This window comes from Engystomops pustulosus, chromosome 5 (genome assembly GCF_040894005.1).
Source record: "Engystomops pustulosus chromosome 5, aEngPut4.maternal, whole genome shotgun sequence".
Taxonomy (NCBI): Eukaryota; Metazoa; Chordata; class Amphibia; order Anura; family Leptodactylidae; genus Engystomops; species Engystomops pustulosus.
In genome coordinates this window covers 180,174,828-180,188,010 of record NC_092415.1, presented here as the reverse complement: position 1 = coordinate 180,188,010, position 13,183 = coordinate 180,174,828, and the positions used below count along the sequence as shown (strand labels likewise).

At 42.6% G+C, this 13,183-nt stretch overlaps 1 protein-coding gene across 1 annotated transcript in view; it reads left to right on the top strand.

Moving 5' to 3' along the window:
* Positions 1 to 8,591: 8,591 nt before the first annotated feature.
* LMBR1 (limb development membrane protein 1) overlaps positions 8,592 to 13,183 on the top strand; it is an 86,215-nt gene continuing 81,623 nt past the window's right edge. The window contains exon 1 of the mRNA XM_072153955.1: positions 8,592 to 8,923. Within this exon, the coding sequence (XP_072010056.1) occupies positions 8,861 to 8,923 (63 nt within the window). The 5' untranslated portion in view covers positions 8,592 to 8,860. The remainder of the gene's footprint in view (positions 8,924 to 13,183) is intronic.

Below are 13,183 nucleotides of genomic sequence, written 5' to 3'. Positions count from 1 at the left end.
TTGCGGCGGGCTCTGGTGAAGACCAGGTGCCACTTGGACTCCGGTCCCAGGTGTCGGCTGGTACCACCTCCCGCGGTGGTCCAGGGGATTCACATACCCCGAATCCTGACAGTTTCTCACAGTCTGAGAGTCCTTCATGTTTTTTTTGCAAACTGTATGCGGCTTTCATATGTCTTGCACTGAGGAGAGGCTTCCGCCGGGCCAATCTGCCATAAAGCCCCGACTGGTGGAGACTGCAGTGACCTACCTCCCTACTATATCTCATGTGCTCAGTCACAGTGATCTTGGGGTTCTTTACCTCTCTCACCAAGGTGCTTTCCCACAATTGCTTAGTTTGGCTGGATGGCCAGGTCCAGGAAGAGTTGTGGTCGTCCCAAACTTCTTCCATTTAAGGATTATGGAGACCACTGTGCTGTTAGGGACGTTGAGTGCTGACATTCTTTTGTAACCTTAACCAGATCTGTGCCTTCCCACAATTTTGCCTTTGAGCTCCTTGGGCAGTTCCAGTTCCAATAGTTTCCTAATCAATTCTATTCAGTTTAATTAAACACAACTGGACTCCAATGAAGGAGTAGAACCATTTCAAGGAGAATCAGAAGAAAATGGACAGCATTTGAGTTAATTATGAGTCACAACAAAGGGTGTGAATACTTATGGCCACATAATATTTCAGTTTTTCTTGTTTGATAAATTAGCAAAAACATTTCCATTTCTGTTTTTTTCTGTCAGGATGGGGGCAGAGTGTACATTAATAAACAAAAAAACTTTTTCGAGTTGGCTGCAAGTGAAACATTTAAAGGGGCCTGAATACTTTCCGTACCCACTGTAGAATCACTGCAGTATCAGTACTAAGCTTACTAAACAGATACAGTATCAGAACCAATCTTGGAATAATAGACACAGCACTAGAACCCAACTTACTACTGTACAAAGATACTGGGTCAGAACCAAGCTTCCTAAATAAATACAGTGCCAAAACCCAACTTATTACTTATAATGGAGGACCAGACTGTATATGTATATTGTCATTAATTTATTGAATCACTTTTTTTCTGGAAAGTTGAGGGATTAAGTTTAACGTTGCCAACAATCACAACTTTTGCTGCTTGCCTCAATTTTTCAGCCACAATCCCAACAATTTTTGGTGCTGGGTTTATGTAAACTGCCCCAAAATATAAGGTCTCCAGTAAACTGAGAGCTTTCAAGTGTGTGGGGATTAATTACTCCATTTTATTAAGACAAATCTTGGTAACTATGTGTCGGAAGACTGATATTTTTACAGTTTAACTAAAGTGAAGGACATTTCCTGAAAAATACAGCAAGGCAATAAATAAGAGAATATGAAAAGGGAGGAAGTCAGAAGTTTAGCCGATTGGAATCATAAATAAGCCATGCAATGCGGATCTGCCAGTGGGGTTGTTATCAGAGCGACAGGCAATGTCGAAAAAAGATCAGAAACTTATTTTGCGCGTCCTTGATTAACATTGAGCCTTTCAGCTGATTCCGCACAGTGAGCCAATCCATTCATTATAGTTAATGAGACAGTATAAGAATGTATAGATTAAAAAATGCTGGTCATCAGACTTTATTAGTCACCCACTATAATTATTGACAGGGATCAAGGATATTAAACTCCAGAGAGGATCACTTATTATATTAAGACTCTGGAGAGGTATAAAATACATTTAAATTTAATTAGAACAGAACATCCATAATTTGAGAATAAATCTCACCCTTGTTTTTTTTAAATATTAACTTGATTTACATCCTTTGGCATTTCTAACAATCCTGGAGAGAAGTCCTTCACACATCTCTATGACTGGAAGGTACATGAAACATACATAACTCTGCCATCCGTGAAACAAGTCTCATAGAAGAGGGGGGGGGGTGCTACATTGTAGATATGTTAGTGGTTTGTCTTCAAAAAGTCTCATAATTGTCTAGACAGTTGATTTGCGAAAAATATTGCGGCTTTTTGGCTTACCACTCTATTCTTCACCTAAGTCAACTTACTTCAGATATATTGGAAATCCTGATGTGGTAGGCAGACTTCTAGAGTGCGACGTTTCAAAAAGTCCCTTATTTAGGAGTACATTTTTTTGATAAATTCCAGTTAAATTCCACTCCAGACTTCATGTGCCAAAATGAAAATACGTTTATGAAACTGTCAAGATCACTTTTATAAATCGGATACAGGCAGTCCCCGGGGTAAATACAAGATAGGTTCTTTAGGTTTGTTCTTAAGTTGTATTTGTATGTAATTCTATTTGCATTGTACGTAAGTCGGAACTGTATATTTTATAATGGTAGCTCCACACAAAAAAATTTTGTCTTGGTGACAATTGGATTTTCATTTTTTGCCGTAAAATGGGACCAAGGATTATCAAAAAACATAATTACAGACACCTTACAGGTGATCACTACAGCCAGGGACCAAACGAAAGCTTCCAGAGAGCTTCACCAGAGGTCACAGTGGATAGAGGGGTCCGTTTGTAACTAGGGGCTGTCTGTAAGTCGGGTGTCCTTAAGTAGGGGAGCACCTATACACCAAAAGAGCTACTATAGGAAACTGGAATAAGATACCTTCCTAGTGATAAATCTGCCCCATAGAGGTTTAATTATGATAGGTAACTAACAGTTGACATTTGACAAAGGCTCTGAGGTAGCCGCAAAAACATCAGCTCAAGGCTGCCATTAAGGTCACGTGAGCATGCTGTGTCTAAAGGCACAATAAAAGAGCAAATCCTATTCCTTTCCTGATTGACGGCGTAGACACTGGGATTGGTGAGGAGTGTCAACCCACCCATCTCCATCCAGCCAAAACTTAAGCCTTTTTCAACCCGTTTCTGCACATTATAGGTGTGCATGAGGCCTTAAAGGGAACCTGTCACCACGTTTGCACATATACAACCAGTGACAGGTTCCTATAGAGTCATATTAACTGACTGACACCCTTCTATTAGCTAAACATTGTTTAGCTTACATCCAAATAAATCAGCTTTTATCTTATATTACCTGGCATCTAATCCTCCCCATGCCTTATGTCTTCTTGCTGGTCAAAGTTCATGTCATGTGACCAGAGTGACATCATCTCAGGTCCTTTAGCATCTTAAAAATAGCAAACTGTACCCTGTGCATGTATCTGACCACATGCAGTCACAGCAGCCCCCATGAACTTCCACTCCTCTCCATCCTCCATGGAGGCTGCTGTGATTTCATGCTATCACATACATGGTCAAATGACTATGAAACAGTACCGATGAGTGAGGAGATAGGAAACACAAGTTATAAAGTACTATTGTTCTAGAGTGGAATTGTAGAGTTAAACCTTCTCCTCACACAGTTCGATACCATGTGGCTGATTGGAAAAACAATGAATGGATACCTATTGGTCTTCCACAAATGGAATACATACATGGTGTACAGTTTGCTATTCTTTGAAATTTAAAGAACCTGCAATGTCACTGGTCACATATCATGAATGCACACATAACAAAGTTTAAAAAATTAACACAATATTTCCCATCTGTACATGGCGCTTTATATGTCTGTAGTTGAATATTATCAGACAGTCCCTAAGGAGGCAGAGCAGTGATTTGAAGAAACACAGAGCTGTCTGTCCAAAGTTTCGCAGTGTGAGACCCAATATGAACGCATCTCTTTGGAATTCAAGCATCACTTTCAACCCAATGAATGTAAGCCAACCTGATGGAGATGCATATGAGCATACTTTTGATTCCCCCTGGATTGAAACATTGGCAAAGAATTAGATTCACCCCAATCCAAGACAACATTCAACATTGGGACAACAATACAGGTGGTCGCCTACTTAAGAACAACCGACTTATAGACGACCCCTAGTTACAAACAGACCTCTGGATGTTGGTAATTTACTGTACTTTAGTCCCAGACTACAATAAACAGCTATGACAGTTATCAAAGGTGCCTGTAATTAAAATGTATTGTTAATTCTGGTTCTTATGACAACCAACATTTTTAAAATCTAGTAGTTATAGAGACCAAAAATTTTTTGACTGGAGTTACAATTATAAAGTATACAGTTCCGACTTACATACAAATTCAACTTAAGAACAAACCTGCAGAGCCTATCCTGTACGTAACCCGGGGACTGCCTGTACATTTAAACAGAAGACTTGTCTGTAATACAAGCACTGTCATCCATTCTAAATGTTCATTCACAAGACTCTTTGTTATCCCATCATAGATAACTATGACAAGGACAATATTCCAGAAGAACCGAGTCTTAGTAAATCCAACATATCCAGTACTGGTTCTATATCCTGTAAATATTTTTTAATCATGTTTGGATCATTTAATTGACAAAGTAAAACACAGACCTTCCAGCGACTTCAATTACTTGGTTAAAAACTTCACAAAATGTTTTGATGCATCACAGTGCACTCTTTTGAAAATCAAGGTGGTAGGTACAGTGGAAAAAATAAGTATTTGAAACTCTTTTCCCACCTCCAAAGAAAAGTGTCAACCGTGAGAGACAGAATCTAAAAAAAATCTATAAAATGTCATTGAATTATTTTTAAAGGATATTGTCAGAACTCCCAAATTGTTCTGATGGGATCAGGTTTCAGGCTTCTTGCTGGCTTTGTAGTTGTTTTGCCTGCAGCTGCAGTTTGAGTGATGGACGGCTGAGCCATTCAGTGCTGGAGGTAGTGTGCATTTCTGCCTTATATTCTGCTCAGCCCCTTCATCTGGTGCTGGTTATTACAGTCTCCTGTGTATCTAATGCTCTTGTCATTGCGTTTCTTGCTATTCTGTGTATTGACTTCTGCTTTGTCTACTGACCATTCCATTTGCTTTACGATTCTGTACCTTTGCCGCCATCTTGGTTTTGACCCGGTTTGTTTGACTCCGCTTGTCTGTCTGTATCTGTTGTTTGTCCCTCAGTATCGTTTATCTCCTTGTGTGACCCCACCTTCCTGTCTGTCTTGTGTCGGTTTCTGTTACCAGTGTGAACACTGACCTATATTTGTATTCTGGTTACCTGTCCGCTCCACCATCCAGCAGCTGCCAGACGAAGTGAGTTTTCCCTGTCATCTTGTAAGGTCACTCAGGGACCGTCAGTTAGGTTCCTGATAGTGGGTTCGCCCTTGTCAGGGCGGTTTATCTGCTTTAGGCAGGGCCTTAGCCTGCAGGGACGTTGCATGGTGAGTTCGCCACCACTTACTTAGCCTGATAGCTAGAGCCAAGCCTGGTTGTGGTTGCGCATTTGCTGGACAGGTACTGACAGATATATAAGATCAGATATACTGATAGAAGACTCCTATATTGTACTTACTCATAGAGGTGTAGTCTTTCTAATAGTGGTTGTATTAAATTCTGGAATGGGGTGAATTATCCAAAAAATACTTTAATAAAATATGCTAATAAGCTGAGGGCGCTCACCTGAGCAGCTCCTGGCTCCCGGGCCTGATAATTTATGCACGCCTCCACTGTTCTTTATACATCCGGGTCCCGCCTTTTGATCATTTAGACTGACGGTTACAGTCTGAAAATCTCAAACATTCGCTCCTTGGAATCTGCACCGTCACATTTACAATCACCAAATTTTACACAGCTGCTCTCTGTGACTCAGGGAACGTCATAAACTAGGTTTTGAGCCAAAACCTCACTATGGTCCGACAGATTCCCTCTAGCTTATTTTGCATTGCATTAGAAGGGGAAAAAGTAGGAGTCAGAGAGGACTACGGACAGAGGCACTTCCTGGTTCAGCCATTCCTCTACTCTGTACTCAGCAGCATAAAGGAGACACAGCAGCACCTGCTTTACAAAACAAGAATAGCTGACTGTGTTTCATTGATTAGGTGAGGCAGCAGAGATGACTGTGTTATTATGGCTCATGAATCTGATCTGTCGCATCTCCCTTTTTCTATGTGTTAGATATGAGTGGACTATTCATAAGCCAAATAAAAGTGTTGATAAACCCTGTACCCTGCTAATCTGAACACATTGTCAGCACACATCATTTCATAGCACAGAGGAATCATGAAGTGTCTTCTCAGCCAGTCTCCGCCCACACTGTGGAATTTTACACTGACCATCACTGAGTGAAAGAAGCTAAAACAGCAATAAAACTGTGTAAAATTGCAAAGTAAGGGGTCAGAATAAGGGGTCAATAATGCTTTTACTGAGTGAAATAGGTTGTTGGCCAAAATCATGTGATACATGGTCCCATCCACTCTTCAATGCAGTGAAATGTCTAGTCCCCTTTGCAGAAAAGGACCCCCAAAGTATGATAATTCTACCTCCATTCTTCAAGGTTGAGACAATGTTCTTGGGTTTGTACCCATCCTTCTTCTTCCTCCAAACATAGTGAGTGGAGTTGATACCAAAAAGTTCTATTTTTATACTATTGTGTTACAGTCCTGGGCACAGAACAACATACTGCTTTACATCAAATCTTGGATTTAAAGGTTATTCAGTGCAAACAATGGCCTTCTTCAGCTGATATACAGAAATATGGATTTCAAGTCTGCATGGAAAAGGCATTAGTATACCGTTGTAATGCTGTTAAACACTTTAGTAATCGTTATATTGTAAGCAGCTTCGGCGCACGGTGGTACGCAGTCAGCACACCATGCGTGCGATGTCACCGCCTCTCAGGCACTTCCTATTCAGGCAAACGCGCGGTCGTGCGCATGGTGCGCCAAGCGCGTACCACCATGCCCCGAAGCTTAAAGATTACTAAAGTGTTTAAAAGCATTACAACGGTTTATGAACATAACGAAGATGTGCTCCGGCACCAGCTCACCCTGAGCTGGTGCACAGTATTTGCTGCTTAGAAGTACTATTGGAAAGTGGTAGGTTTCCTTTAAGTCTAATATATAAAAAAATAAGGTGACCAATGACAGCCCTCTAATATTCTTCCAGCAAGTTACACCATGTCGGCCTATATTTTTGCTGTAAGGAGTTGGAATTAAAACGTGGATACTTTTGCACCATATTTGAAATGGATATGAGTGGAATCTGACCAGCACACACGTACGTTTCTCTGGACTGAGAACGTTCATGTGAAATCAGGGCCGGCAATCACTGTAATTGTCCAGGGCCCCATGATAAAAGGGCCTCCAGCCAGGGCCGCATGAGGAGGGTGGTGAAATGGTCATTTGGATGGGTGACTCAGGCAGACGTCATCGACCATGAGTACAGACCTTCAGGGCACAGATCAATAGAACCAATGTCTATTTATATGCAGAGCGGCTCAGACAAGATTAATTTTATTAATTTATAAACTGCTACCACATATTTATACACTGGGGGAGGGGTGTATATAAATAGATTGTGTGTGTGCAAGCATACAGATAGAAATTTGGAGTGAGGCTGTATATAGACTGGGGGGTGAGGTGGATGTATATACAGTCTGGGGGCTGAACATAGACTGGGTGCTGGTGAAGTCTGCATATACAGTTTGTGGGCTGAATATAGATTGGGCACTGTGGAGGGCTGTATACAGTCTGGGGGTTCAATATAGACTGGGGGCTTTGGAAGGCTGAATATAGACTGGGGGCTGTGGAGGGCTGTATATAAAGTCTGGGGGCTGAATATGGACTGGGGGTTGTGAGGGCTGTATATACAGTCTGGGGGCTGAATATGGACTGGGGGTTGTGAGGGCTGTATATACAGTCTGGGGGCTGAATATGGACTGGGGGTTGTGAGGGCTGTATATACAGTCTGGGGGCTGAATATAGACTGAGGGATGTGGGGTGCTGTATATACAGTCTGGGGGCTGAATATGGACTGGGGGTTGTGAGGGCTGTATATACAGTCTGGGGGCTGAATATAGACTGAGGGATGTGGGGTGCTGTATATATAGTATCAAGGGTGTGTTCACAAATTTAAAATAAGGCTACTTGCTCTATTTTTGAGTTTCTGGTGATAATGACATAAAAAAGGGGCTTTACATGTGGGGTGGGTATTATAAGTGGGAGCTAATAGAAGGGGAGCATTGTCAGCTGGGGTTACAGGAAAGGAGGCATTATTAAAAGTTGGACCAAATTAGGATGTAGAGGGGTATGACAGATATTAGTGATCATACTCTGTGGTGACAACTAAAGGGGGACATTATATTAGTATAAAGTCTGTTAATGGCACAACTAGCACAACCCGTGTCCCTCCATCGTTATGCCAAACATTGGGTGTTGTGTGTGATCCCTAGCACTGCACTGTCATTCACCCCACTGTCTGCCTGTGTAGAAAACAATTGTATTTTGCACTTCTATGTTTTTTTTTTCCATGTGAACACAGTCCAAGGATTTATTTTGACTTTATTTTGGGAACATATTTCTTTATCTATAAGATTATTTTTTAAATCTTTTTAGTTCTTCAGCAGCAATTGAGCATTTGTGTTTTATTTATATAAGTATGTATTTATACATATCAAAACATAAAAATGTATACATGTATTTTTGTATGTGGGTTGTTTGTTGACTCTTCCTGAGGTACATGACAGCAGGGCTGGGCGGACATTTCCCGCCCCTATCTCTCTCTGCCACCTGCCTCATCTAATAACACTGCAGCACACACTGACAGGAAGGGAGGAGGCGGGAAGCTAAACACTGTGCTCCACCAATCACAGACGCCGACACAGAAGACGACCCGCAGCTGCCCTGTGCCTACACCAATGAGAGGCCGCGATACTTGTTTGCAGCGTGCACGGAGTGTTTGGGCAGAGCTCCGCTGTGTGCAGGAGTAGTGCAGCCGCATCCAGGGGGAGGCCGGGGCTTTGTTATTGTTCTGCCTCCTGTCTGCTGCTGCGGGGGGAGGGCGCAGAGGGATGAGATTCAGCCTCAGCATCAGTCCGTCCTGGGCTCCAGCAATATGAAGGATGGAAGAAGACGATGTCTCCATCAGAGAGCAGAACTTTTACAGCCAAGTTAGAGAATGCATAGTAAGTTGTGCTGAGCTGTGTGTCATGTCTGCTGCCCCCTGCACCTGCCATACGGGGCTGCTGGGATGCGGCTCTGTGCGCTTCCCTGGATGTACTTTTATGTCCCAGTTCACACTGACCCTCATGGAGTGAAATATCCAGGGGACAATGTATAAGAGCTGCCTTCTGTCTGATGTAGATGTTAGATATTAGGTGAGGGTTGTGACTGCCCATGGATCACAAGAACAGGGGTCCTTGGCTAGTCCGAAACCCTTAAAGGGGTTTTTCTAAGAATTGTATATACGCTTTGTAGGCTCTAGATCAATGATGGCGAACCGTTTGGAGACAGAGTGCCCAAAACCCACTTATACGTCGCAAAGTGCCAACATGACAATTTAAGCAGTAACTTATTGATCCCTGCTGTATCGTATTGGCGTCCTGAGTTCACCAATACAATAGAAAGATGATGGAGAAATTTGGATTGTAGCTTCCCTCCAGGGTCCCCTGAGCTCAGGGGACCCAGAGCAGGAGCTTCGATGACAATCCATCTCTATCTTCTTGTTCATCCTGTAGTCCTGGCAGCCAAGGATGTTGCTTTAAAATAACGCTGAGCTGGGCTGTATTTGGTCACAGGAGAAAGCCTAGTGTCCTAGCTGGCAAACTCTGTGTTGGGGTGAAGGCCTGGGTGCCCACAGAAAGGGCACTAAGTGCCACCTCTGGCACCCGTGCCATAGGTTCGCCACCACTGCTCTAGATCCATCCTGTGTTGCTCCAGCCTTTCAACTCTGCACTTGGCCAGGAGTTTCAGCAGATCCGATGACTACAGGACACCACTTCCTCCTGGCCACGGGGGGCGCTGCTGCCTTCCTCCAGGGAGGGGGTGTGGCATCATACTCAGGTGTTGCCCTGTGGCTATCGATCGTTGCTGTGTGGTAGCCCCGTGTTCCACATGGTGTTTTACAGAACTCCTGGATATCTCCTTTAAATGGAACCTGTCAGCAGAAATTGACCTAATAAACCAATATGTTGTCAAGCAGCTGAACACCTTCTAGATGATGTTTCTTTAATGATCCAGTGTGGTGGATTCATGCAGAAAATCAATTTTAGGCTACATTCAGATGCCCGTTGCCTGCCGTACCGTAGCACGGCGGGAACATGTCGGTGTGCAAGGAGAGGAGGAGGAGAGTGCTGCTCACCCCCGCCCCTCTCCATAGCGGTATATGCCGCATGTGTGCTGCACCGCACCACTCCCGTAGGGCGCCGTGTGCCCATAGCCTCTGTGGTGGATGTATATCGGCTGTATATACGCCCCCCCCCTACGGCCGTCTGAATGTGGCCTTAAAGTGAGATGTATATTGGTTGTATAAAGTCATGGAGGCGGAGAGTTTAACACCAAAGTCAAGCTCTCTCATCCACAGAAAGCCACTAACCAGATCTACTGAAGTCAGGGGCATGATGTCAATTACAGAGGAGAAGGGTTCAGACCTTGACTTCAGTGTTAAATTCTCCTCCTTGACTTTGTACAACCAAGGTACATCTCACTTCAAAGTTGCTCTGAGATGTTGTCTTTCCTATACTGTTTTTATAAATCTTGGGACAGACCGATTAACCTAATTTTTATTTTATATAAAATACCTCAGCAACTGCTGGCTCCAAGTACTGGTAAGAATGGGCACGAACATAAATGATCAGTGTCAGGAGACGCTCGGGTGATGTAAGCCTCCGTCTCGTTAGCAGGTTTAATTAAACTTCTTTTTTTTTTTTTTTTAAAGGTTAATCTCACTGTCCCAAGATTTAAAGGGAAATTACCGTGAGGAATCTACTATCAGGAGTAGATCTTATGGTAGATTCCTCCTGCTGCCTCTGCCCAAACCTGTAATTGAATAATCCTGGAACCTAACTTGTTAAAAACTATATTTATAGTAATATGTAAATTACCTGTAGAGGCTATTGGGGTATGGAGTAGCCTGGCCGGGCTCTGGGAGCTGAGGCCTCTCTACACCCCAGTAACCTCTACAGTTAATTTTATATATGACTAAAATATAGCTTTTTTTTAACAAGTTAGGTTCCAGGATTATTACATTACAGATTAGGGCAGAGGCAGCAGGAGGAATCTACCATCACATCTACTTTTCATACTAGATTTTTTTTTATGGTAGGTTTACTTTAATAAAAACAGTATAGGAAAGACGTCAACTCGGTGAGTAAGTACATTATTTCGGGTGTTAGATGCCCTTTAAGAAAGGAAACTTGTCTCTAAAAAAGGTTCATCACATAAGAACAGTCACTGCACAGGTGATAGATGCAGGTCTGTTCACCCTCTAAGAAACTGATTGATGATGTCACCTACAATCCCATAGACTTTGAATACATCCCCAGCACATTTCTTTCATCAAACCACAGACATGAGATCCTCTTTCTTTAGACCAGAAATATATATTTGGGATAGGTAATGAATTATTATGGTGGGACGTCCGCTCTAAAGTGTTGCGCTTATGATTTGCAGTTGCATCTGCAGATACATACAGAAGCGCCTGGTAAGTCACGGTGACTATTCTGCTATTCCTGACCCAGCACTATGTGAGGAATGGCAGCCACGCTCCGTGATATATTGTGGTGCTAGTGTTGCATATCCTTACATGACTCTGAAGAACTTGTGCAGGTCATACTCGCAATCATCAGCTATTAAGTTTATAGGTATAAGTTATTTGGGCTCCAAAGAAATTGTAACAACATCATAAGCCCCACACACAGGGTTACAAGGGTCAAACAAACATCACAGGGCCTCTTCCCCCTTCACAGCCATCGGTTTCAGTGATTTACGTTATAGCAGAAAAAAAGTTTAATATTGATAGTTATATTGTAGGGTGTGTTACAAGTTTATTCTTTCAAGATCTCTGCTTGCTGTCATTAAACAGGAACCTTCCTTGCATCCAGGGAATAAACGTCTGCCCAGATCGTGTTATGGGGGCTCACGTTCGTGGCTTTTGAGGATCGGCTCACTCCATTAGCTGCTTCTAATTTATTTTCCTTGGTAAACGGAGAACTAAAGGCGGCTGTATAATCCCCATAGCATAGACAACGACATGTCTAATACTGTCGCTTACTGTCCCAGACAGCCTCAGGGCTCATTCACACACCCGCAATTGTGGCCGTGATCTGGCTGCAACAATTGGGCTAAGGTCACGGCCACAATAGAGGTCCTGGCCACGACGTGGTGAGCACACAGTGTCTCATCGGACGGTGACTGAGTCACAGCCGCTTGTCTGTCCAATGGAGGGAGGAGGGGTGAAGAGCGCTCACCACTCGGCTGTGCCGGGATCCGGTCCGGGCAAGCACACAGCCATCTGAAAGCATCCTTATTGTACGTTTTTACTTCCTGCAAGCAGAGATCTTGAGAATGACAAGAAATCTATTCATTACACAGGGGCCTTTCCCATCTTTGATAAAGACTTAGAAAACCAAGACTTCTCTTTCAGAATTTCTTTTTATTGTGGCCGTAGGAACAGATTGGGGAGTGAGACAAATGCTGCACTAACTAGCAACGATTAATTATTCATGTGAACATGATATGACATAGATCCTACAACATGGACGCATTGTTATATGCATAAACCATTTAAAATGTACTGGTATCATAGGTTATAGTACTTTATGATGTACAGTACATAGCAGTTGTACTTGAAGGAAATCTACAATCAAAATCCATCATAATAAACCAGTGACACAACTTATAAATGCAGGCACTGTGGCTATGGTAATCTTCTTGTAATTGTTATCCATGACCTCCTTCCTTCTAATATCAGTATGTAAAATGAATGAGCCAGAAGTGCTCTGGGGCCATAGGTTCGCCACCACTGCCTTAGCCCCTCTGACACATTGGCATAATTGTAAATAATAATTTTAAAAGTTGATTTAAGAAGGAAGGAGGCCATAAATAATAAATATAAGATGATTACCACAGTCACGGTGCCTGGATCTATGAGTAAGTGTCCCTGGTTTATCATGATGGATTTTGATGGTAGATTTCCTTGAATATCTTCTTTGAAAACTATGTACTATCTGCTCAGATTTTCCTTCTCTATAACATGCTGGCTCCTTATAGAACACTGCTATAATCTCCCTAAAGATGAAACCACTTTGGCGGGTTTCACACATTGGGGGTCATTTACTAAGGGCCCGATTCGTGTTTTCCCGACGTGTTACCCGAACATTTTCTGATTTGAACCGCTGCATTAAAAAAAAAAATAAAAATAAATTGGTTGCACGCGCCATACTTAC